Source organism: Hyla sarda, chromosome 8 (genome assembly GCF_029499605.1).
Source record: "Hyla sarda isolate aHylSar1 chromosome 8, aHylSar1.hap1, whole genome shotgun sequence".
Classification (NCBI taxonomy): domain Eukaryota; kingdom Metazoa; phylum Chordata; class Amphibia; order Anura; family Hylidae; genus Hyla; species Hyla sarda.
In genome coordinates this window covers 226868961-226895407 of record NC_079196.1, presented here as the reverse complement: position 1 = coordinate 226895407, position 26447 = coordinate 226868961, and the positions used below count along the sequence as shown (strand labels likewise).

Below are 26447 nucleotides of genomic sequence, written 5' to 3'. Positions count from 1 at the left end.
TCGCTCTCCACCTCCGAATCTCTTTTTTCACCTTGTCGGTTCCTTTGATTTCTTTCTCTCCGTCTTATATTCTGGTCCTCTGCCCAGGTATATATCTTGTTTTGCTGGTAAAATAAACTTTTCTATTTTAAAATTAGCAAGATTAATCTTTTCAGTTTTTCTGTATTCTCTTGCAGTTCTTTATGTGTTTGATCAAAGTCCACACTGTTTTTCTATATAATTTCCGCACTTTATTATGTTCCTGCTGTGTGGCTGACTGCAGGTGTTGAACTGCTATAAGCATCTAATCAAACAAGTATTAGTTGCTGATTGTAAACCATTTCTGCAAATACTTCTCCAGCCTCTCGGAATGCTTGGTTTTTAAGTACTTCGTGAGAGATCTGTTACGACACTCCCCGACAGGTAGAGGAAGCCGCCACTTGGAACGATCCCCTTCTCCAGGAACGCAGGTTGGTTCCAGCCGACCGTCCAACTCCCGACCGGAGGATACGAACGCGGCCGCTCCCGATCCGCAAATCAGTCGAACTCCTTCCATAGCTAGAAATAACGAAAGCGCTGTCCCAATAGTAATTCCCCCCACAAACGAAACCAGCTCCGTCTTGAGGGTCAAACAGGAATGACTTTAATGGGGCTACCTGCTCGGTATTTATGCAGGTCTCCACCAGGTGGACACTCCCCTAGGGGACCTGATGGAAGACTGTAAAACATAGTGGACAGTAGCCAATCGCAGTGGCTTCAACATAAGCACTTCCCACTTTACCCATACCTCCATCCTCTCTATCTCCCAGACAACTGGGAAGAAATCCAATTATCTCCCTGGACGAAGAAATCCAATTATCTCCCAGGACGAAGAAATACAATTATCTCCCTGGACGAAGAAATCCAATTATCTCCCAGGACAGAGACAATCGCCATCCCAGAACACAACAAGAAAACACATTGAAACATATAAATGACAAAATAGAAGGCGGGCGGCAGATTCCAGCGGTGTTTGGTAGATAAAGGGTCCGTTTTTAGTTCCATAGGATTTGTACCGAACACTGCTGATTTTTCCTCGGGTCCCAAAAACGTCCGCTGCCTCGTGGTCGGCGAACGACGACCACCCCTACGAATGGAATGGAGAGGTGTCTGTGGTTAACCACAATGTCCTAATTGGGGCCAAGAGGTTAACCAGCAGATGGATCCGTCACAAGATCAAACTTACCTTCCTTTTCATCAGCTATTTTGGAGTTCTGAGATAATTGATCTTCACACGCTCTCTCACTTGGCTAAAAGAAATTCCAGCTGATTCAACCTTCTGCAATTTAATTTCTCTTGTTGGGAAAATAAAAAAAATCTTCACTTCATTCTGTTACATTAACAATGTCTACACATGACATACTTGCTTGTGTTCGTGACTCGAAGGATTTCACTGTACATTTTTATCTTCACAATGATCAAGGACAGATCCACTGGTGCTCGTTTTGGGGTTCCCTTCCCCACTTTATTAGTTCATTCATACAAAATAATTATATATTTATTTACCTTGCTTTATATAAACTAGTGTATTCACATACAAAAAAACACCATATGTTGCATTTCATTAAGATTATAAATCCATTTTCACACGTCACAAGATAAACTCACTGCACTCTTTGTCCTCTTGGCGTTCCTAGTAGCGGCATACCGGCCGTACTGGCATGGTGAAAACACTGTTCCCTTCAAGGCAGGAGATGTCACACCTCTTGTTTGATGTTTCAGAAGAAACTCCTCTTCCCTCAGACATACGCACAGATTTCCTGTATTGGTGCATATCCATATGGACAAAGGTAAATCCCCACACCTTTAAAAACTGATATAAAAACAAGTAGTAAGGTAAAACGCATAGGGTATGCAAAATATATTCCCAAATATATAGCTGCAAATTCTTGAGGCAGGTGTAGACGATCACTGGAAACTTATCACCATTCAACAGATTATACTATGCCTCAAGCAATAAGCTGCATGGTACATACATATTATTTTATTGTTATAATCAGTCAATGGAAACCAAAATCATGAACCAATTAAGAGCTGGTATTCAGAGCACACCGAAAAATGAAAGGGATACTCCACTGGAAAACTTTTTTTTAAATTAACTGGAGCCGAAAAGTTAAACAGATTTGTAGATTACCTCTATTAAAAAATCTTAATCCTTCCAGTACTTATCAGCTGCTGTTATGATCCACAGGAAGTTCTTTTCTTTTTGAATTTCCTTTCTGTCTGACCACAGTGCTCTCTGCTGACACCTCTGTCCATTTTAGGAACTGTTCAGAATAGGAGCAAATCCCCATAGAAAACCCATCCTGCTCTTGACAGTTCATAAAATGGACAGAGGTGTCAGCAGAGAGCACTGTGGTCAGGCAGAAAAGAAATTCAAAAAGAAAAGAACTTCCTGTGGATGATAACAGCAGCTGATAAGTACTGTAAGGATTAAGATTTTTTTTTTATAGAAGTCATTTACAAATCTGTTTAACTTTCGGGCACCAGTAGATTTGAAAAAATGTTTTCCAGTGGAGTACCCCTTTTGTACTTGGATCAGGTCATCAGCGACCTCCTGAATATTCTGTGGTGCCACTTGACAGCATCAGATACACTGACACATTAAAGGGGTACTCTGCTGTTCCTGAATGCTGGAGCCGGGAGCTCGTGACGTCATAGCCCTGTCCCCTCAGGATGTCACTCCTTGCCCCCTCAATGCAAGTCTATGGGAGGGGGCGTGAAAGCCGTCATGCCCCCTCCCATAGACTTGCATTGAGGGGGCGGGGCTATGACGTCACGAGCTCCCGGCTCAAGCACAGCATTCGGAACAGTTTGTTCCAAATGCTGAGCAGCGGAGTACCCCTTTAATGTCCCAAAAGTTGTATTCAGGTCTATGAGGACCAGTAAATGGCTTCAATGCCTTCATCATTCAGAAAGCCTACACATTTTGCCCAGATGAAGACCAGCATTGTCCTACAGAGGGATGAACCCCAGACCTACTGCTCCAGAATAAGGTCTGACGATCATTGTAGATTTTATCCCTGAACAGCAGTCGAGTTACCATTAGATATCACATGGAAGTCTGTCAGACCGGTCAGAATAACTGGGCCAGGATTCATTTGGCCAATCACCGTACTTATCGGCGTATAACACGCACCCCCATTTTAATAGGGAAATTTAAGTAAAAAAAAAAATACTTATAAGATAAATGACAGACTAAATGCCATATCATCCCTCTAACTTTGATTTTACCTGAACTTTAGTTTGGTCCCCCCTTCCAGTGCCAGAGCATTCCTCCCCCTTTATCAGCCCCTGTGCCACATTTACACCCATCCCCCCTTACCCTCTCATCATTCCCCCACTGTCTTATTCCCCCATCCCCCTCTCATCATGCCCCCCCTCATCATGCCCCCTTTTCATCATGCCCCCCTCTCATAATGCCCCCTTTTCATCATGTCCCCTTCTCATCATGCCCCCCTTTTCATCATGCCCCCCTCTCATCATGCCCCCTTCTCATCAAGCCCCCTTCTCATCCTGCCCCCCTTCTCATCATGCCCCCCCTCATCATGCCCCCTTTTCATCATGCCCCCCTCTCATCCTGCCCCCCTTCTCATCATGCCCCCTCTCATCATGTCCCCCTCTCATCATGCCCCCCCCTCTCATCATGCTCCCCTTCTCATCATGCCCCCCCCTGCTCATCATGCTCCCCTTCTCATCATGCCCCCCTGCTCATCATGCCCCCCTTCTCATCATGCCCCCCTGCTCATCATGCCCCCCTTCTCATCATGCCCCCCTCTCATCATGCCCCCCTTCTCATCATGCTCCCCTTCTCATCATGCCCCCCTTCTCATCATGCCCCCCTGCTCATCATGCCCCCCTTCTCATCATGCTCCCCTTCTCATCATGCCCCCCTGCTCATCATGCCCCCCTTCTCATCATGCCCCCCTCTCAGCATCCCCTTTCCCCCGTTTTTGATATATATATTTTTCCCATCTACCTTACCTAGCTGCGCTCGGCAGGCCAGGTCCGGTGTCGGGTCTTGCGGGCTGCGGTCAGTGAAGCAGGATGAGTGACGTCCTCTGCCGGCTGCACAGCATCAGGGACGTCACTCATCATTCGCTGCAGCCGCCGCAGGTCAGTCTGGTCGCAGCGCCTGCTGCTTGTTTAACTTCAGCAGCCCAACCGCAGCCACCTTAGAATAGTCACAGCGGCAGCAGCAGTGAATGAGTGACGTCCCTGATTCTGTGCAGCGGAGCTAGCAGAGGACATCACTCATCCTGCTTCACTGACCGCAGCCGACACCGGACCTGGCCTGCCGAGCGCGGCACGGTAACGAAGATTTAAAAAAACACAATACAATAGCCAGGCTGCTAATCCTTAACAAGCAGCCGCTGCTGCGGCCACTTTAAATCAGTGACAAAAAGATTTATCAGCGTATAACACGCAGGCAGACTTTTTGCCTTGAATTTAAGTTTTAAAAGTGCGTGTTATACGCCAATAAATACGGTAAATTGAAAGGCGTCCATGTTAAATTGTTCAGTTACAAGCTCCATTTTGAGTAGAGCAGATTTATAGACACAAAGGTTTCATATTTGATCTGCAGGTGTAAAGCAGCCTTTGGTTTCTGTTCTGAGAACAGGTTTTATGGTGTGAGGCAAGGACAATGGAATGCATACTGAAGTCTACACAAACACATTTTGGAGATATATCTTGATATCCATGTACATTTATATATACAAAAGAAGATTGCAGCTGCACTCTTGGTCAAAAAAATGGAGGCTCTTTTTGATTAAAACTTGTTCCCCATCCACAGTACAGATGGGGCTTCACTTCGGATGTGACCCTAAATCTGCTCCCCTCTGCTTGGCATATGACCTCTTACTGGGTGACATGCAGTATCCACTAATCATTTTTAAAGCACACTGAAAAATCGAAGAAAAAAAAACTGAAACCACAGGCTGATCCAAATGTGATTGAGTAGAGTGTAAGGCTGCCACACACCTGTATGCAGGCCCGGACTGGCCTAGTGGGATACCGGGAATTCCTGGGGCCGCTTTGCAGGGATTAACGCATGGGCACCAGGCCTCTACATGAAAATAAAAACCAAATCCCAAGAAGGTCGGCACTGCAACCAATAGTTGGTGCCCGAGGACCAATGTAACAAGAATCCAGTAGAAAGAAGGGTCCCGGCACTCAGAAGTTTTTTGAAGTCTCAAAGGTTTTTATTTATGCAACATGCATAGCATACAAGGTAGGTACGCGTACGCGTACCTACCTTGTATGCTATGCATGTTGCATAAATAAAAACCTTTGAGACTTCAAAAAACTTCTGAGTGCCGGGACCCTTCTTTCTACTGGATTCTACATGAAAATAGGCCCAGCGGCCTGCACAGGCCGCCCGGCACCCACAATACATATCTTAACAGAAGAAGAGCCGGCCCTGCTTCTTCCTTACAGCCCTGGGTTGTCAGTGTGGCTGCCTGGGAGAGGCGCTTTGAACTCCGGCGTGGCGCGCTGCTGCGTTCAGACCTCACCGTGAGGGTGACGTGACCTCACGTCTAAGCGCAGCAGCACGCCACAGTTCACTGTGCCACCGAGCAGTGCGCCCGCCGCCCTGCTCTCTCTCGTACAGGCCCTGCTTGTCCTCAGGTACAGATCCCTGCTTGTCCTCCGTGTACAGAGCCCTGCTTGTCCTCCGTGTACAGAGCCCTGCTTGTCCTCGGTGTACAGAGCCCTGCTTGTCCTCGGTGTACAGAGCCCTGCTTGTCCTCGGTGTACAGAGCCCTGCTTGTCCTCGGTGTACAGAGCCCTGCTTGTCATCAGTGTACAGAGCCCTGCTTGTCCTCAGTGTACAGAGCCCTGCTTGTCCTCAGTGTACGAAGCCCTGCTTGTCCTCAGTGTACGAAGCCCTGCTTGTCCTCAGTGACTGCACCTAATGTGGGGAGCTATACTGCACCTAATGTGGGGAGCTATACTGCACCTAATGTGGGGAACTGTACCTAATGTGGGGAACTATACTGCAACTTATGTGGGGAACTATACTGCACCTAATGTGAGGGACTATAATGCACCTAATGTGGGGAACTATGCTGCACCTAGTGTGGGGGAACTATGCTTCACCTAGTGTGGGGGAACTATACTGCACCTAATGTGGGGGAACTATACTGCACCTAATGTGGTGGGAACTATACTGCACCCAATGTGGGGGGACTATACTGCACCCAATGTGGGGAGAACTATACTGCACCCAATGTGGGGAACTATACTGCACCTAATGTGGGGGAACTATACTGCACCTAATGTGGGGGAACTATACTGCACCTAATGTGGGGAGAACTATACTGCACCTAATGTGGGGAGAACTATACTGCACCTAATGTGGGGGAACTATACTGCACCTAATGTGGGGGAACTATACTGCACCTAATGTGGGGGAACTATACTGCACCTAATGTGGGGAAACTATACTGCACCTAATGTGGGGAAAATATACTGCACCTAATGTGGGGAAAATATACTGCACCTAATGTGGGGAAACTATACTGCACCTAATGTGGGGAAAATATACTGCACCTAATGTGGAGAAAATATACTGCACCTAATGTGGGGAAAATATACTGCACCTAATGTGGGGAAACTATACTGCATCTAATGTGGGGAAACTATACTATTTTTGCTCTTTATATATGTCTTATCTATAAATAAGGCACTCTTCAAATATGCTTTAAAATGAATGATTTTACCTTTTATGAACAAGAAAATGATGACGTGCTGGTATAATGACGCAACACTATGGGGCTGGTATGTAATTTTTTCCAGGTCTGGTCTTCACACCCAGTTCGGCCTTGCTTGTATGCACTCCTGGAGTCTAGACATACTTCTGATAACATGGTGTCCCAGAAAATCTTTTCCTAAACTTGGATCAGATCATCAGTGACCTCCTGAACAGTATATGGTGCTACTTGGCAGCATTAGATGCACTGACACATAGGCCCTCATTTACTATTCTAAACCCAACTTATTTTGTCGGGTTTTTTTGTCGCATCTTTGTCTGCGCCATGTCGCAGACATGGTGCGCCAGTCTGCGACACGATGCAACATTTTTTCCCGACGGACCCGATGTGGATTCTCCCAAACCCGAAAAAGGGGTGTAACCCGACATTTCTGAGCTTTCCCACGTATTTATAAAGGTTTCCAACCCGATTTTGTTGAATTGTTGTGGATTTTTTCCTGACAGCTCAGAGGAGTTGGAAACCAAAACCAACAAAAACCCACGTGCGACAAACAAGATGCGACATAATAATAAATACCAGGGGAAAAAAGCAGTCGGGTAAGAAAGCAACATAGACTTACAACCGGATTTTCTTAGTAAATGAGGGCCATAATGTCCCAAAAGTTCTCAATCATATCCAGGTCTTTGGAATGTGAGGGCCAGTCAATGCCTTCATCATTAGGGAAATGCCTACACACTTTGCCCAGATGAAGACCAGCAGTGTCCTACACATGGATGAACTCCAGGCCTACTGCTCCAGAATAAGGTCTGACAGTGGCTGTCAGTCAGGTTACTATTTGATATCACATGGTAGTCTGTCCGACCTGTCAGAATAACGGGTGTTGCATGGTGTTCAGTAACAAGCTCCATTTTGTGTAGAGCAGATTTTTAGACACAATTTCCAAGGCTTCAAACGTGATCTGAAAGTGTGAAACATTGGTTTCTGTTCGAATAACCGGTATTAAGGGAACAATTAAATAACACAATGTAATTCCAAGTCACTGACACTTGTGTGAAATCCCACTGTCCACTCAGGAAGAACACTGATTGACAATCAATTTCACATGGAACAGACAACACGTAGAAATTATAGGCAATTACCAAGACACCCCCAATAAAGGAGTGGTTCTGCAGGTGGGGACCACAGACCACTTCTCAGTTCCTATGCTTCCTGGCTGATGTTTTGGTCACTTTTGAATGCTGGCGGTGTTTTCACTCTAGTGGTAGCATGAGACGGAGTCTACAACCCACACAAGTGGATCAGGTAGTGCAGCTCATCCAGGATGGCACATCAATGCGAGCTGTGGCAAGGTTTGCTGTTCCTTTCAGCGTAGTGTCCAGAGCATGGAGGCGCTACCAGGAGACAGGCCAGTACATCAGGAGACGTGGAGGTCGTAGGAGGGAAACGACCCAGGAGCAGGACCACTACCTCCGCTTTTGTGCAAGGAGGAGCACTGCCAGAGCCCTGCAAATTGACCTCCAGCAGGACACAAATGTGCATGTGTCCACTCAAACGGTCAGAAACAGACTCCATGGGTGGTATGAGGGCCCGACGTCCACAGGTGGGGGATGTGCTTACAGCCCGACAGTGTGCAGGATGTTTGGCATTTGCCAGAGAACACCAAGATTGGCAAATTCACCACTGGCTCCCTGTGCTCTTCACAGATTAAAGTAGGTTCACACTGAGCACATATGACAGACGTGACAGAGTCTGGAGACGCAGAGGACAACGTTCTGCTGCCAGCAACATCCTCCAGCATTACCGGTTTGGCGGTGGGTCAGTAATGGTGTGGGGTGGCATTTCTTTGGGGGGCCGCACAGCCCTCCATCTGCTTGCCAGAGGTAGCCTGACTGTCAGGTACCGAGATGAGATCCTCAGACCCCTTGTGAGACCATATGCTGGTGCGGTTGGCCCTGGGTTCCTCCTAATACAAGACAATGCTAGACCTCATGTGTCTGGAGTGTGTCAGCAGTTCCTACAAGAGGAAGGCATTGATGCTATGGACTGGCCGCCCGTTCCCCTGAATCCGATTGAGCACATCTGGGACGTCTCGCTCCATCCACCACAGACTGTCCAGGAGTTGGCGGATGCTTTAGTCCAGGTCTGGGAGGACATCCCTCAGGAGACCATCCTCCATCTCATCAGGAGCATGCCCAGGCATTGTAGGGAGGTCATACGGGCACGTGGAGGCCACACACACTACTGAGCCTCATTGGGACTTGTATTAATGACATTATATAAAGTTGGATCAGCCTGTAGTGGGGTTTTCCACTGTGATTTTGAGTGTCACTCCATATCCAGACCTCCATGGGTTAATATATTTGATTTCCATTGATAATTTGTATGATTTTGTTGTCAGCGCATTCAACTATGTAAAGAGGAAAGTATTTCATACAATTAGTTCATTCATTCAGATCTAGGATGTGTTATCTTAGTGTTCACTTTATTTTTTTTAAGCAGTGAATATTTTTTGTATGGTTTATCCCATATCACAAAAAAATATATATTTTAAATTTTTTACCTATGGAGCTTATTTTTTTGCAGGATAAGTAGCGATTTTGAATAGTACTATTTTGGGGTATGTCTGACATTTTGATCACTTTTTATGACATTTTTAGTGAAGCAGGATTGCCAAAAAGCAGTAACTCTGGCAAGAGTATTATTATATTATTTTTTTTTTTTTACAGTGTTCACCTCGCAATATCAATGACATGGTAATTTTATTCTGCAGGTCGGTATGATTATGGCGATACCTCATTTATGTACCTTTATTTAATGGTTTATTAATTTTACACTATAAAAACTATTTCTGATTAAAAAAACAACATCTTGTTAGTGCATCGCTATTTTCTGAGAGCTCAATTTTTTTTATACCGACAACGTTGTGTGATGACAATTTTTTTTGTGTATGTTTATTTATTATTTAAATTTTTTATATATATATATATATATATATATATATATACACATATATACATACACACATACAGACAATGGATAAGTCAGCCAGCACTATTTGGTTCCAAACTATTATATAGACCTGGTGTACAGGTGCTCGCTGCTGGGCAAGATATACAGCAACAGAAGAGTACAGCAGCACACTGCTAGCACAAAGATATTGATAAAACATGAGTATATAGATATAACATGAAAAGCTATACAGTCATAATGCAATAAATGAAAATATGGAATCATGAAATTATGAAACAGTGAGGTACTTAGCTTGCAAATTTGGCAGCCAAATAGCTTGGACCATCCCACCACGGTAAGGTGACCTCATTGGGACGGACCCTACACTATGAATATGCCTCTGTGTGAATAGCTCAGCAGGCAATGTAAGATCTGGAACATCCAAGACACCTTATATACACCTGATAGAGGTGGGTGGGGTGCAGGAGCCAACATGGAGGTAGCCACTCCCCCGTATGTTTAATACAGACAATGGATAAGTCAGCCAGCACTATTTGGTTCCAAACTATTATATAGACCTGGTGTACAGGTGCTCGCTGCTGGGCTAGATGAGGTCACCTTACAGTGGTGGGACGGTCCAAGCTATTTGGCCGCCAAATTTGCAAGCTAAGTACCTCACTATTGCATAATTTCATGATTACCATATTTTCATTTATTGCATTATAGCTGTATAGCTTTTCATGTTTTATCTAGATACTCATGTTTTATCTATATCTTTGTGCTAGCAGTGTGCTTCTGTGCTATATGTATATATATATATTTTTTTTACTTTATTTTGTTTTTTAGCTATAATATTAATACCACTGCCTAATATGTCCCATCAGCCATAACATTAATACTACTGCATAACATCATGTCAACCTTAACTGTTACTACGTGTCCCTAGAACATTCTGTTCTTTTTTTTCCCTCCTAAATTAACCCCTTAAGGACCCAGCCAATTTTCACTGTAGGACTGGCCATTTTTTGCACATCTGACCACTGTCACTTCAAGCATTAATAACTCTGGGATGCTTTTACACCTTTCATTCTGAATCCGAGATTGTTTTTTCGTGACATATTCAACTTTATTTTAGTGGTAAAATTTTGTCGATACTTGCATCATTTCTTGGTGAAAAATTCTAAAATTTGATGAAAAAAATTGAAAATTTTGCATTTTTTTTTACTTTGAAGCTCTCTGTTTATAAGGAAAATGAATATTCCAAATAAATTATATTTTGATTCACATATACAATATGTCTACTTTATATTTTCATCATAAAAGTTGAGATGTTTTTACTTCTGGAAGACACCAGAGGCTTCAAAGTATAGCAGCAATTTTCCAATTTTTCACAACTTTTTCACAAAATTTTTCAGGGACCAGTTCTGTTTTGAAGTGGATTTGAAGGGCCTTCTTATTAGAAATACCCCACAAATGACCCCATTATAAAAACTGCACCCCTCAAAGTATTCAAAATGACATTCAAAAGGTTTGTTAACCCTTTAGGTGTTTTTCAGGAATAGCAGCAAATTAAAGGAGAAAATTAAAAATCTTCATTTTTTACACTCGCATGTTCTTGTAGGCCCAGGTATTGAATTTTTACAAGGGGTAAAAGGAGAGAATTCTTCCTAAAATGTGTAGCCCAATTTCTCTTGAGTATGGAAATACCTCATATGTGTATGTCAAGTGTTCGGCGGGCACAGTAGAGGGCTCAGAAGGGAAGGAGCGACAGTGGGATTTTGGAGAGTGAGTTTTTCTGAAATGATTTTTGGGGGGCATGTCACATTTAGGAAGCCCCTATGGTGCCAGAACAGCAAAAATAAAAATAAAAAAAATAAAAAAAACCACATGGCATACTATTTTGGAAACTACACCCCTAAAGGCACGTAACAAGGGGTCCAGTGAGCCTTAACACCACACAGGTGTTTGACGACTTTTCGTGAAAGTTGGATGTGAAAATTATAATTTTTTTCACTAAAATGCTAGTTTTCCCTCAAATAATTTTTTTTTTACAAGGGATAATAGGACAAAATGACCCCCAAAATTTGTAACCCCATCTCTTCTGAGTTTGGAAATACCCCATGTTAGGACGTAAAATGCTTTGCGGGCAAACTACAATGCTCAGAAGAGAAGGAGTCACATTTAGCTTTTGAAAAGCAAAATTTGCTGAGATGGTTTTTGGGGGGCATGTCCCATTTAGGAAGCCACTATGGTTCCAGGACAGCAAAAAAAAAAAAAAAAACACATGGCATACTATTTTGGAAACTACACCCCTCAAGGAACGTAACAAGGGGTCCAGTGAGCCTTAACACCCCACAGGTGTTTGACGACTTTTCGTGAAAGTTGGATGTGTAAATTATTATTTTTTTTCCAATAAAATGCTAGTTTTCCCTCAAATGTAAAATTTTTGCAAGGGGTAATAGGACAAAATGCCCCCCAAAATTTGAAACCCCATCTCTTCTGAGTATGGAAATACCCCATGTGTGGACGTCAAGTGTTCTGCTGGCGCACTACAATGAAGAGAAGGAGCGCCATTGAGCTTTTGGGGAAAAAATTTTTTGGGAATGGAAGTCAGGGGCCATGTGCGTTTACAAAGCCCCCCGTGGTGCCAGAACAGTGGACCTCCCCCACATGTGACCCTATTTTGGAAACTACACCCCTCACAGAATTTAATAAGGGGTGCAGTGAGTATTAACACCCCACTGGCGTTTGACAGATCTTTGAAACAGTGGGCTGTGCAAATGAAAAATTACATTTTTAATTTTCACGGACCACTGAAATCTGTCAGACACTTGTGGGGCGTAAATGCTCACTGCACCCCTTATTACATTACGTGAGGGGTGTAGTTTCCAAAATGGGGTCACATGTGGGTATTTATTTTTTTGCGTTTATGTCAGAACCGCTGTAAAATCGGCCACCCCTGTGCAAATCACCAATTTAGGCCTCAAATGTACATAGTGCACTCTCACTCCTGAGCCTTGTTGTGCGTCCGTAGAGCATTTTACACCCACATATGGGGTATTTCTGTACTCAGGAAAAATTGTGTTACAAATTTTGGGGGTCTTTTTTTCTTTTAACGCTTGCGAAAATAAAAAGTATGGGGCAACACCAGCATGTCAGTGTAAAATGTTTTTTTTTTTTTTACACTAACAGGTTGGTGTAGCCCCCAACTTTTCCTTTTCATAAGGAGTAAAAGGAGAAAAAGCCCCCCAAAATTTGTAGTGCAATTTCTCCCGAGTACGGAAATACCCCATATGTGGCCCTAAACTGTTTCCTTGAAATACGACAGGGCTCTGAAGTGAGAGAGCACCATGTGCATTTGAGGACTAAATTAGGGATTGCATAGGGGTGGACATAGGGGTATTCTACGCCAGTGATTCCCAAACAGGGTGCCTCCAGCTGTTGCTAAATTCTCAGCATGCCTGGACAGTCAGTGGCTGTCCAGAAATGCTGGGAGTTGTTGTCTTGCAACAGCTGGAGGCTCTGTTTTGGAAACACTGCCGTACAAGACGTTTTTCATTTTTATTGTGGGGGACAGTGTAAGGGGGTGTATATGTAGTGTTTTACCCTTTATTTTGTGGTAGTGTAGTGTTTTTAGGGTACATTCGCACTGGCGTCTTACGGCGAGTTTCCCGCTAGGAGTTTGAGCTGCGGTGAACTTACTGTAAACCTGCCCGTGTGAATGTACCCATGGGGGGGGGGGGGGGCAAACCTCCAGCTGTTTCAAAACTACAACTCCCAGCATGTACTGACAGACCGTGCATGCTGGGAGTTGTACTTTTGCAACAGCTGGAGACACACTGGTTGGAAAACCTTCAGTTAGGTTCTGTTACCCAACTCAGTATTTTCCAACCAGTGTGCCTCCAGCTGTTGCAAAACTGTTGTACTGATCGACGAAGGGCATGCTGGAAGATGTAGTTATGCAATAGCTGGAGGTACGCAACTACAACTCCCAGCATGCTGAGACAGCTGTTTGGGCATGCTGGGATTTGCAGTTTTGCAACATCTGGAGGGCTACAGTTTTAGAGAACACTGCAAAGTGATCTCCAAACTGTGGTCCTCCAGCTGTTGCAAAACTACAAATACTAGCATGCCCAGACAGCAAACAGTTGTTTGGGCATGCTAGGAGTTATAGTTTTGCAAGATCTGGAGGGATACAGTTAAAAACCACTATATAGTGGTCTCAAACTGTAGCCCTCCAGCTGTTGCAAAACTACATATTCCAGCATGCCCAAACAGCTGTCTGGGCATGCTGGGAGTTGTAGTTTTGCAGCATCTGGAGGGCTACAGTTAGAGACCACTGTATAACGATCTCAAACTGTACCCTCCAGATGTTGCTAGGCAACTCACCGGCTTCCATCGGATCCAGCCGCACGTCATCGCCGCCCGCCGATCTCTGTCGCCCGCAGCCTCCGTCGCCTGCTCAGATGGGTAAGTGGATCTTCGGCGCCGGTCCCCGTCGTTTCCCCGTTCTGCCCCGCCTATTGTGGGTGGGCAGGATGGAGAAAACGAAAGTTAACCCCCCCGCCCCCGATCTACTGGTGGTCGCGTCCAGACAACCAATAGCAGGGATAGGAGAGGTGGCACCCCTGCCACCTCACTCCTATCGCTTCAGGGGGATTTGTGGGTGTCTTAGACAACTGCGATCCCCTTATATTCCGGGTCACCATAGACCCGTAATCGCGCAAATCGCAAGTTCTTGCGATTTGCTGCGATCGCCGACATGGGGGGGGGGTCTGCTGGGGGGTCTACGGGGTGCCTGCTGAACGATTTCAGCAGTCACCCCGGTCCGATCCCCGCCCGGCGCGCGGCAGGGGCCGGAATTCTCCATGATGTACGCGTACGTCAAGGGTCCTTAAGGGGTTAAGGGTCTGTTCACACGTAGAATATTCTGTACAGATTTGATGCGCAGATTTATAGCACATGATAAATAATGGCATTAATCATTATCAGTGACAGTAATATTAATAGAAGCAATTTTCGTAGAAAAGGACCACTATAATCCAGGCGCTGCTTAATCCAAAGATGCAAGGATGCAGGGAGGTATTGTAAAACCAGAAGCTTTTATTTGTATTACAGCATACAAGTTAGCAGAATCATGACGCGTTTCGGGGTCTATTGCCCCTTCCTCAGATTATCTTAATTAATAGGACATGTATGAACATATATATGGACATTTATCAACGGGTTTAGTCAGGTTTTCTTTCCTATAATTGTCGCACCTGCGACTACGTGAAAAGCACGTTTTCCAAAAATTAACTACGTAGTAATAATTTTAAAATGGACTACGGGTAGTCAGGTATTTTTAACTGCGACAGTCGCAACTGCGCAAAAAAAAGTCACAACAGGGTTAAAAATTGACAAAATTTACTCCAGCTCAAACGTGGAGCAGAAAAAGCTACAACCAAAGTAAAATAGGAAAAATTGCTTACGTGAAAGAAAATTATCAACAGGCTGAAACCAGATGATAAATAAGTCGCACATAAGCAAAAAAAAAAGTAAGGAAAAAATTACTAAAAAAAAAAAAGACTACATAAGCAAAGATTGATAAATGTCCCTCATAGTGAATACTATAGTACAAGTATTACAGGTTTTACCGATCATTCTCACATGACAAGCCATCACAGGTCCCGCCATACACCTCCAGAGACATGTAGCACTGAATTGTCTCTAAACACTGCACAATTCTTTGGTATTGTCAAACTGTGTTCAGTCATTCAGTTCACATTGCAATCTGCAGTTTTTGTACACTGCGCATCAAATCTGCACAGTGAACAAAAATCAGCAATTCTGTCCATTGGTCATTTCTACACTTACGCCATTGACCGTGTGGTTTCATTAACATTATATTTTAATAGTTTGGACATTTATTCACATGGCGTTACCCAATATGTTTATTTTTGTTAACTTTATTTCAAAAAAGGGGGGGGGAGGGGTGATTTAAACTTTTATTTAGGGGAGCTGCCCCATCGCAGTCTTCCTCCTGGTGTAGGTCACGTGGGTAGCGCCGCGCATGCGCCACGCGCCGTACACCCGGAAACGGAGTTCTCCTGCATAGATAGATATGCAGGAGAACGCCGCTTCCGGGTGTACGGCGCGCGGCGCATGCGCGGTGCTACCCACGTGACCTACACCAGGAGGAAGACTGCGATGAGGTAGCCATGAATATTCATGAGCCGGGCAGCCGCTCCGCCCGGCGAAAATGACGTAAGCGAGTCCGTGCTGATGCTGCGGACCTCCCACTGAGTCCCAAGCCTGGGAATACCATATAACTAAAAATGAAGATATCTGGCGAACCGCTGCACAGTTTTTAATGAGGTAAGAAGCGTTTTATTCAGGATCACCCGCACTACAAGCCTGTATAACATGTTTAGTGCGGGTGATTCTGATGACAGATTTCCTTTAAGTTAACAAGCCGACAGTACATGCGGCTACATCGCGCTCCCCGCCGGATCGTATATACACTGTCATAATTCATAATCCCCACCGGGAGACGGGAGCTCTGATTGGTGAATAGCTATTGACCAATCAGAGCTCCTGTGTTCCGGTGGCGGGGATTATGAAGTATGACAGTGTACATAGAAGCCAGCGAGCAGCGCGATGTAGCCGCATGTACCGCCGGCTTGTTAACTTAAACGCAGATCGCAGCAGATCATTCTCTGGAGATCTGCTGCGATCCGCATTAATTAACTATACAATAGCGTCTACACTGCGCTGCCTGCTTCTATATACACTGTCATAATTAATAATCCCCGCCGCCTGAACACAGGAGCTCTGATTGGTGAATAGCTATTCACCAATCAGCGCTCCTGTCTCCCGACGGGGGTTATGAATTATGACAGTGTATACAGGAGCCGGCGGGCAGCGCGATGTAGCCGCATGTACCACTGGCTTGTTAACTTAAATGCGGATCGCAGCGGGTCTCTGCAGAATGACCCGATGCGATCTACACCTCAGCCCCTGGACTACCACCCCCATCATTGGCAGAGTCTGTTCATGATGGGAGTAGTAGTCCTACAAGTCCCGCAGCCGGGGGATGTGCAAGTGCTCCCTGTTTAGGAACACGATGCATTATGTGCGCTCTTCCCAGGGGAGAGCGTAAAAATGTACTAACCCATATTTCTTGTTTTTCTTTTAATTTCAGATACGTGAATGCGGAGGACTCTGTCAGATTTGGTGGATTGCGACGATGACCAGCATTTTTTTTTATTTCAATAAAATGGTTAACGAGGGCTGTGGGGGAGTGTTTTTTTTAAATACATTTTTTTTTCAATGTGTCGTGTTTTTTTTTTAAATTGAATTTTCAGGGTTAGTAGTGGAAGCTGTCTTATAGACAGAATCCATTACTAAGCCAGGGCTTAGCGTTAGCCCCAAAATCAGATAGCGCTAACCTCCAATTATTACCCCGGTACACACCGCCACAGGGGTACCCCGGTACCAACAGGCCCGGAGCATCAAAAAATGGCCCTCCTGGGCCTAGGCGGCAACTGGCTGGCATTATTTAGGCTTGGGAGGGCCAGTAACAATGGTCCTCACCCACCCTGGTAATGTCAGGCTGTTGCTGCTTGGTTGGTATCTGGCGTATACTGAAAATAGGGGGAATCAGTGTTTTCCTTCATTTTTTCAGTATCAGCTAGATACCAACCAAGCAGCAACAGCCTGACGTTACCAGAGTGGGCAAGGACCATTGTTACTGGCCCTCCCCAGCCTAAATAACGCCAGCCTGTTACCGCCTAGGCTCAGGAGCGCCATTTTTGACACTCCAGGCCTGTTGGTACCGGCTCTTCCCAGAACCCCTGTGGCGGTGGGTACCAGGGTAATAATTGGGGGTTAGCGCTAGCTGTTTTGGGGGCTAACGCTAAACCCCAGCTTAGTAATTGATTCTGTCTACAAGATGCCTTCCACTACTAAGCCTGAAAATTCAATTATAAAAAACACATTGAAAAAATGTTTATTAAAAAAACACAAAAAAACACTCCCCCGCAGCCCTCGGTAACCCTTTTATTGACATTTAAAAAAAGAAAAAACCCTGTTCATCATCGCAATCCACCAAATCTGACATAGTCCTCTGCATTCAAGTATCTAAATTTCTAAGAAAAAAAAAACAACTAAATGTTTAGTACATTTTTTTTGTTTCCACACATCAGCAAAAACGCAAGAAATAAACATAAGAAAAACTGACAAAACGCAGGAAAAAGCTGGGACAGTTTTTCTAACATTTTTGCTGATGGACAAAAAACCTCAATGGAATCCTGGCCTCAAAGTAATAGAACAAAATCCCTACATCCACTTTTCCTGTGAGGTAGAGGAGGAGTGTACGGTAGAGCGAGGAGGGGAGGGGGGCGTTTCTATATTTGCACAAAATTTATCAAAGGAGTGCACAACCTTAGTAAATTCTGAGCAAGAGTGTAAATTAGACAAATTTTTTTCTAGACAGTGGTATGGGTGGTTTCTCCTTCTGCTGGGAGACACAGTAAACTTTCTTGTGGCGGCACGTATGAATGTACCATCCTGGAGGAGCTGGACTATCTAGGCAATCTGAATACGCTGCAGGTAAATTGTCATGCTACTAGTTGCTGGAGCATAACATCTATGGTGTATACCATGCATTGTCTGTCTCTATACAGTCTAAAAAGCAGCAGAAGCATGAAAAACATAAAGCGGTAGTGAGCTGTCTAAACTGTCACTAAAGCCCTGGTGTGAGATCTGTAACATACATTTGTCTCTCTACACTGTCGGCAGCTTTTGTGGTTCCCCAGGCACTTCCCCTCCCATCTAACTCTATAATGTGATTTGATCTCATAGTGATCTGCAGCAATGTCTTGTAAACAAAGGACAGAATTGAGATCATTTTCAGAATGGATAACAATTAAGCAGAAAGTTTGTTAACAAAACAGTCCCTATTTAAGCCTTTTTTTAACTCTCCAAAATTAGATTTTTCACTTAAAAAGGGAATCTGTCATCAGTATTACCCACACTAACCTGTTGGTACAGGCTTTTAGTGCAGGTGACACTGATGACAATACTTACTGGTCCCTGCTCCATGCCTCTGTTCTGCTGCAATCTCTATCTTATATGAAGGATAGCCTTATACCTATCCCTATCTTATATGAAGGATAGCCTTATGCCTATCCCTATCTTATATGAAGAATAGCCTTATGTCTATCTCTATCTTATATGAAGAATAGCCGTATACCTATCTCTAGCTTATATGAAGGATAGCCTTATACCTATCTCTAGCTCTATCTTATATGAAGAATAACCTTATACCTATCTCTAGCTTATATGAAGGATAGCCTTATACCTATCTCTAGCTCTATCTTATATGAAGGATAACCTTATACCTATCTCTAGCTTATATGAAGGATAGCCTTATACCTATCTCTATCTTATATGAAGGATAGCCTTATGTCTATCCCTATCTTATATGAAGAATAGCCTTATGTCTATCTCTATATTATATGAAGAATAGCCTTATACCTATCTCTAGCTCTATCTTATATGAAGGATAGCCTTATACCTTTCTCTAGCTTATATGAAGGATAGCCTTATACCTATCTCTATCTTATATGAAGGATAGCCTTATGTCTATCCCTATCTTATATGAAGAATAACCTTATGTCTATCTCTATCTTATATGAAGGATAGCCTTATGACTATCTCTAGCTTATATGAAGAATAGCCTTATGCTTATCCCTATCTTAGGCTGGGTTCACACTACGTTTTTCAACTACGGTTCCCGCATATGTTTTCTATCAAAAGCCGTATGGGAAAAAAACGGATGGAACAGTATGGGAAAAAGTAAACCGTATGCATTTTTAAACAGTATACTGTTTTTAAAAGTGCATACTGTTCCGTCAGTTTTTATAGAAAAAAAACCCATACGTTTTTGAAAATGTTGTCCATTTTTAATGGGAGGGGTCTTGGGTGGGGACTTTAGGATTCAAATGCGCATGTGCAAAGTAAAAACGTATACGTTTTTCCCGTATGGAACCGTATACATGTGTGTTTCCCATTGATGTCCATGTTAAAAAAAAACGTATGCGGTTGCAGTACGGTTTTTCAACCGGAGTCAAAACCGTGGTTGACCACGATTTTGTCTCCGCTTTAAAAACCGTACTGCAACCGCATACTTTTTTAAAAAATGGACGTCAATGGGAAACGCACATGTATACAGTTCCATACGGGAAAAACATACGTTTTTACTTTGCAAATGCGCATTTGAATCCTAAAGTCCCCACCTTAGGCTGGGTTCACACTACGTTTTCTCCCATACGGGAGCGCATACGGCAGGGGGGAGCTAAAAGCTCGAGCTCCCGTATGTCACCGTATGCGCTCCCGTATGTCACTCATTTCAATGAGCCGACCGGAGTGAAACGTTCGGTCCGGTCGGCTCATTTTTGCGCCGTATGCGCTTTTACAACCGGACCTAAAACTGTGGTCAACCACGGTTTTAGGTCCGGTAGTAAAAGCGCATACGGCGCAAAAATGAGCCGACCGGACCGAACGTTTCACTCCGGTCGGCTCATTGAAATGGGTGACATACGGGAGCGCGAGCTTTTAGCTCCCCCCTGCCGTATGCGCTCCCGTATGGGAGAAAACGTAGTGTGAACCCACCCTTATATGAAGGATAGCCTTATATCTATCCCTATCTTATATGAAGAATAGCCTTATACATATCCCTATCTTATATGAAGAATAGCCTTATACCTATCTCTATCTTATATGAAGGATAGCCTTATACATATCCCTATCTTATATGAAGAATAGCCTTATACCTATCTATCTTATATGAAGGATAGTCTTATACCTATGTCTATCTTATATGAAGGATAGCCTTATGTCTTTCCCTATCTTATATAAAGGATAGCCTTATGCTTATCCCATGCATGATTAAACTCCTTCCCTGTATTTGCAGCTACCACTTCTGCAGAAAGACTATTCCATGCATCCACTACTCTCTCAGTAAATTAATACTTCCTGATATTACTGCAGAAACTTTTGCCCCCCAAATTTAAACCTATGTCCTCTTGTGGTAGTTTTTCTTCTTTTAAAAGGAGTACTCTAGTGCAGAGTACTCCTGCTCCGTCCTGCAAAATAAATGAAAATGAACCATCACTCACCTCCCTGGGTTCCCGCGGAGCGTCACTACAGCTGATCGGTCCTCCGGTCCATCTCCTTCATACTTCAGCGTGTAACGAAGAGTCACATAGCGCTCAGCCTATCGCCGGCCGAGACAGAAGATCGCGGTGGCCGGTGATAGGCTGAGCGCCATGTGACGCTTCGTTACACCCAGAAGTATGAAGGAGATGGACCGGAGGACCGATCAGCTGTCGTGACGCTCCGCGGGAACCCAGGGAGATGAGTGATGGTTAATTTTCATTTATTTTGCAGCCCGGGCAGGACGGAGCAGGAATACTCTGCACTAGAGTACTCCTTTAAATATACTTTTTCCTTAAAGGGGTACTCCGCCCCTAGACATCCAAAGGATAGGGGGGATAAGATGTCAGATCGCCGGGGTCCCGCCGCTGGGGACCCCCAGGATCTCGGCTGCGGCACCCCGCTATCATTACTGCACAGAGCAGACTCGCTCCGTGCGTAATGACGGGCAATACAGGGGCCGGAGCATCGTTACATCACGACTCCGCCCCCGTGAGATAATAGCCTGCCCCCTCAATACAAGTCTATGGGAGGGGGCGTGACGGCCATCACGCCCCCTCCCATAGACTTGCATTAAGGAGGCAGTCCGTCCCCTGTATCGCTGGTCATTACGCACGGAGTGAGTCTGCTCTGCGCAGTAATGATAGCGGGGTGCCCGCAGCCAAGATCCCAGGGGTCCCCAGCAGCAGGATAGGGGATAAGATGTCTAGGGGTAGAATACTCCTTTAAGGGTATGTTCACACTGAGTAATTAACACGGAATTCCGTGGTGTAAACGCCTAACATTAGTGTAAATGGGTCTTCCGCGGACCCATTCACACTGCGTAATTTCAGCAACAGACAATTACAACGCTAAAATGAATCTGCGCAAAGAAAGAACATGTTCATTCTTTGCACGGAAGTCCGCGAGCACTACATAGCCGTCGATGATGGTGCAGTGCTGTGCGGTCCTACCGCCGATGGAGTCTATGCTCACAAAATTCTGAGAGTGGAGATTCCATCCAAATTATGTAGTGTGAACATACCCTAATGTGTTGATTCTCTCTATGTATAAAAAAAAAAAAAAAAAATCACTTCTTCACCTTGATAGAACAGGTCCAGTTAAATATCTAATACATCTTATATGTGGAGAAGATATTTCAAATGGATTTTTGGAACAGGAAGCTTAAAAAAAGAGCTTGCTCTGTCCTCTCCAGACAATGACCCATTATTGCAGTACCTTCAGGCCCAGTGGTTATCGAGTTCCATAGAACCTCTGAATGCATAAAAAAATGATCACAGAATATGAAGGCAGCAGAATCAAAGTAAAACTGACTAGACTTCTGAGGGGTAAGCAAAGCATAAAACAGCAAACACAGAAAACCATGAGACAAAATTCAAACCGAACAGATGCACAGATTATTCCATTCACCAACATGCAAAGTATCACCAAGACATTAAAGGGGTACTCCACCCCTAAACATTCTCTTATCCAAAAGGATAGGGGATAAGATGTCTGATCACAGGAGGTCCTGCCCCTGAGACCACCCCTGCGCGATCTCCGGGCCCACACCCCAGCATTCTGAACATTTATGTTAATGTGGGGTCCCAGTACAGGATTATGTGGCCCCGTACTGTCCTTCTGCCCTGTCCTCTGTCCGACAGAGTCCCTGCATGTCCCCAGGGCCCCCTTATTGTATCCCTCTAGTGTACATAGGTTTTGTGTATTAAATGTACTGGAGCTTTAATGTTTGTACCACATGACTGTTACCCAGGAGGCACTAGTGACCAGGTGACCCCCCCACGCCCCAGATGAACTATGGGCTCCTTGCACAGCCCCCCTATATAACCAGGGTAGGGTCAGCAATCGCTCTCTTCGATCTCTTTCTGCTGAGGTCAAGTCCAGTAAAGTTGTTCCAGTGTCTGTGTCCAGCAGACAATTACTGCAGCCACCAGTCGGTCATAAGTCAAGTCATCTGATTGTCAGTCCCCATCTCTGTCAAGTCCATCTGTAATCACTGTGACCTACACTAAAGTCAGTCTAACTACTGCAAGTCTCAGCAAGCCTGCGAGGTCCCCCTGTGTCACCTCCCTGGGATATTTGGCTGTACCGCATACTGTAGACTAGATCACCTGTTTTGCCTCAGTAAAGCTGCCGTTATCCTTAATTTGGCATTGATGTCTTCATTGCCCCTGCCTGACCCAGGATCAGCGGTATTACCTTCGGGTGGTTAAGGCTAAACCAATCCCTGGCATCACAACAGAAGGCGTTAATAACATCTACTCCTTGGGCCATACCTTCTGCCACATTTGCACCCGGACACCACATTAAGAACGATGGCTTCAGGTGGCGGTGTTGGTGACATCATGCCCCCTTTATCCATGTGTATAGGAGGAGGCATGACCCTCCCATAGACAGATGGAGTTCCCTTTAAAGCGGTTCTCTGGTGGACAATGTGTTTTTTCAGTTTCTACTTACCCTTGCAGGTGAGTTTTCTTGTTATCTCTGGTCTCGTGCTTGCTCTTTGTTTGTACATGTAATGTAGCATCTATTTCAGTTTTGCCTTTGTTTTAGATACTACAGCTCCCAGCATGCCTTGTAGCCTGTCTCCTCTTTCAGTGCCCGGCCCAACTTGTTTTTTTCCCCTTTAGCACGCCCTTTCCCCGTCCTGCTCATTAGTATACTCATCCCACCCTCACTGTCAGCTTCTCACCCCACAGTCCCCACATCAGGGAATTAATGAATTGTCAGCAGGGGAAACTGCTCTGCTCTGCTTCTACCCCACCCCCCCCCCAAAAGCAATGTCCCCGCATCGGGGAAAGGGTTATCTGTGAGCCGCAGCGCTGCACATTCTTCCCATGTCGGGGAATGAATGAACTGTCATCTGCAGCGCGCTGTCCCCACATCGGGAAACTAATCATATGCTACCCACAGGCGCTGCTCTCCCAGTTCCCCTGTGAGCCGCCAGCACTTTAAATAAATGAGTTGCGGGCCCCGGTGCTGGAAATTATTAAAGGACATCTGTACTGAGGAATTTTACATATACCTGTGCCTGGGCTGCAAAAATAAACAAAATAAACTATGACTCACCTTTCTACATTCCCCCGTTGCTATGGTAATGGCATCACGGTACTCCACTGCGATCCTCATGCTGCTTCCTAGGGACGGGAACGTCACAGAGCCGTCAGCGTATCACTGGCCGCAGCGATGTGCCACCTCGGCCGGTGATTGTTCATTTTTGCAGCCTGGGCACAGAAATATGTAAAATTCATCAGTACAGATGTCCTTTAATCATTTCCAGCCCGTAACTCATTCATTTATAGTGCCGGCGGCCCACAGGAGGATGGGAAGGGCAGCGCCTGCGGGTAACATATGATTAGTTCCCCGATGTGGGGACAGCACGCTGCGGATGACAATTCATTCATTCCCCGATGTGGGGACAGCGCGCTGCGGATGACAATTCATTCATTCCCTGATGTGGGGACAGCGTGCTGCGGATGACAATTTATTCATTCCCCGATGTGGGGACAGCGCGCTGCGGATGACAATTCATTCATTCCCTGATGTGGGGACAGCACGCTGCGGATGACAATTCATTAATTCCCTGATGTGGGGACTGCGCGCTGCGGATGCCAAATTTATTCATTCCCTGATGTGGGGACTGCGCGCTGCGGATGCCAATTTATTCATTCCCTGATGTGGGGACTGCAGGGTGAGAAGCTTACAGTGCGTCCGCGGGAGGAAGCAAGATAGCGCTGCGGCTGACATACTACTCATTCCCCCACCATGGGGACCGTGCGCCTGCGGGGAGGACTCATGATAGCCGATTCCCCTGATTCCCCCCGCGGGCGCACGGTCCCCATGGCGGGGAAGTGGTTACATGTCAGCCGCAGCGCTGATACAGGGTATTCAGTACATTGTGAACTGGGCGCAGGGCTGGCTGACAGCAGGAGGCGACATCCATCTTCCCGCAACAATTCAATGAATATTCATTACAGGGGTGTGGAAAAGGGGCAAAACCATTGCAGGAGAAAAAAAACAGCAATGCCTGCAGTACTGATGTCTTGTCCACAACAGTGAACAAACATGGCCGCAGGTTTGGACGACAATCAAAAGCAACCAGAAAAATGACTGAACTTCCATTGCAGAAAAGAGGTCAGTAAAAAAAACTATATGCTGTGGACAGATGTATAACATGAATTACAAAAGTGCTACACTCGCTGCAAACACGCTAGATAACCATAAAGCTAAGGTACCGGAGTACCCCTTTAACACAGAAATACATGTTATGTATGTGGTGTCCCGGTACCGTATTGCATACCGTACCTTGTATTGTGGGCCCCAAAGTCAGAGTTACTACGTTCAGGTAGGGTCCCCCAGGTGGGACAGCCGCTAGTCGCCTCCTCTTTCTCTAATTTTATAATGTTTATGTGTATATATTTAATAATGTATATATTTAATATAATGCATATTAGTCTACTTACCTTGGCAGCGTCGCAGGACCTTCGGTCATGTGACTATGTTAATTCCTCTATGGTATGTTGGAGGACCTTTGGAGGTTCTTGGGTCACATGTTTACCCATAACACTTTGTAAAGATGATTGACAGAAGTATGGACCAGTGAGCTTAAGTCCAGCCCCTGCCCATATAAGGGAGCTGTAGCCAATGATCGTTCTCTTGGGTTGCTGCTCTCGTGGATGCCGGACTAACAGGACGGATCTGTGCAACTGTCAAAGACAAGCTAGGCCTAAGACCTGCCGGCCTCAGCCTAAACTAAACCGTGAGTTAAGATCTCAATCCCCGCTAAAGCTAGTGTGATTACTGGACCGAATCTAAACCCCTAAATCCAGTGGATCACCGCAACAATTACCTTCCTAAGCTCAATAGACTCACGAGGTCCCAACCACTGTCAATCTCTGAGAGACTTTGCCTGTATAGAGACTGTTCCGGTTATGAAGCTTGCATAAAATCTTCAGTAAAAGTTCTGACTGTTTTCAGCAAACTCTCCGGTTGTGGACATTCAATTATTCCATACCTCCCTATCGCTCTTGGGAAGGGTGGCGGTAGGACAAGCATTGCAGAGGAGCCCTCACCCTGGTGTCACAAATAGAAAGGGTTAATCAGATACCCTTTAATTACCGCACAGCTACACCCCATATACCCTACACCCCCAGGCTATCACATGTATACACATAAGCAACATGGAAGAGTTACAAATCATGATAAAGTATATATAAATATTTATGCTAGCAAAAAAAATGGCCCCTAACATCCTAGGTCGACTGAGGTGTCACCGTTTATGTATCTTTATGTTGCAGTCTTATTTTGGGGAAGATTAAAAGTGAAGCGAGCACTGGAGCAAGATAAGGTTCAAGATGAATTCCCTCAATGAGATTTCAGCACCATGGACGGCAGCATCAGTCACAGGAGCAGCTGATGAGGTTACATGACATCTTGAAAGTGTGGTTTTCCATCTGTTGCCAGATAACTCCCAGCATGACAATAGGCTGAGGTCTGCGGTTACTAGAATTTACAATGGATAAGTCTTAGTTGCAGTTTGTCCTATAGTTATTGTCTATAATAAAC

At 44.9% G+C, this 26447-nt stretch overlaps 1 protein-coding gene across 10 annotated transcripts in view; it reads right to left on the bottom strand.

The window, feature by feature from the left end:
- LOC130285437 (NACHT, LRR and PYD domains-containing protein 1b allele 3-like) overlaps positions 1-26447 on the bottom strand; it is an 80239-nt gene that overhangs the window by 48848 nt on the left and 4944 nt on the right. For 2 of the 10 annotated variants that reach the window (XM_056536823.1, XM_056536825.1), the window contains exons 1-2: positions 23340-23503; positions 1627-1778 (exon numbers count right to left, since the gene is read on the bottom strand). In XM_056536823.1, coding sequence (XP_056392798.1) covers positions 1627-1778; positions 23340-23409 — 222 coding nt within the window. In that variant the 5' untranslated portion in view covers positions 23410-23503. Of the gene's footprint in view, positions 1-1626; positions 1832-4002; positions 4149-23339; positions 23504-23951; positions 24204-25345; positions 26150-26447 lie in introns of those variants that run through there. The other 8 variants (XM_056536826.1, XM_056536831.1, XM_056536830.1 and 5 more) reach the window with 7 other exon arrangements.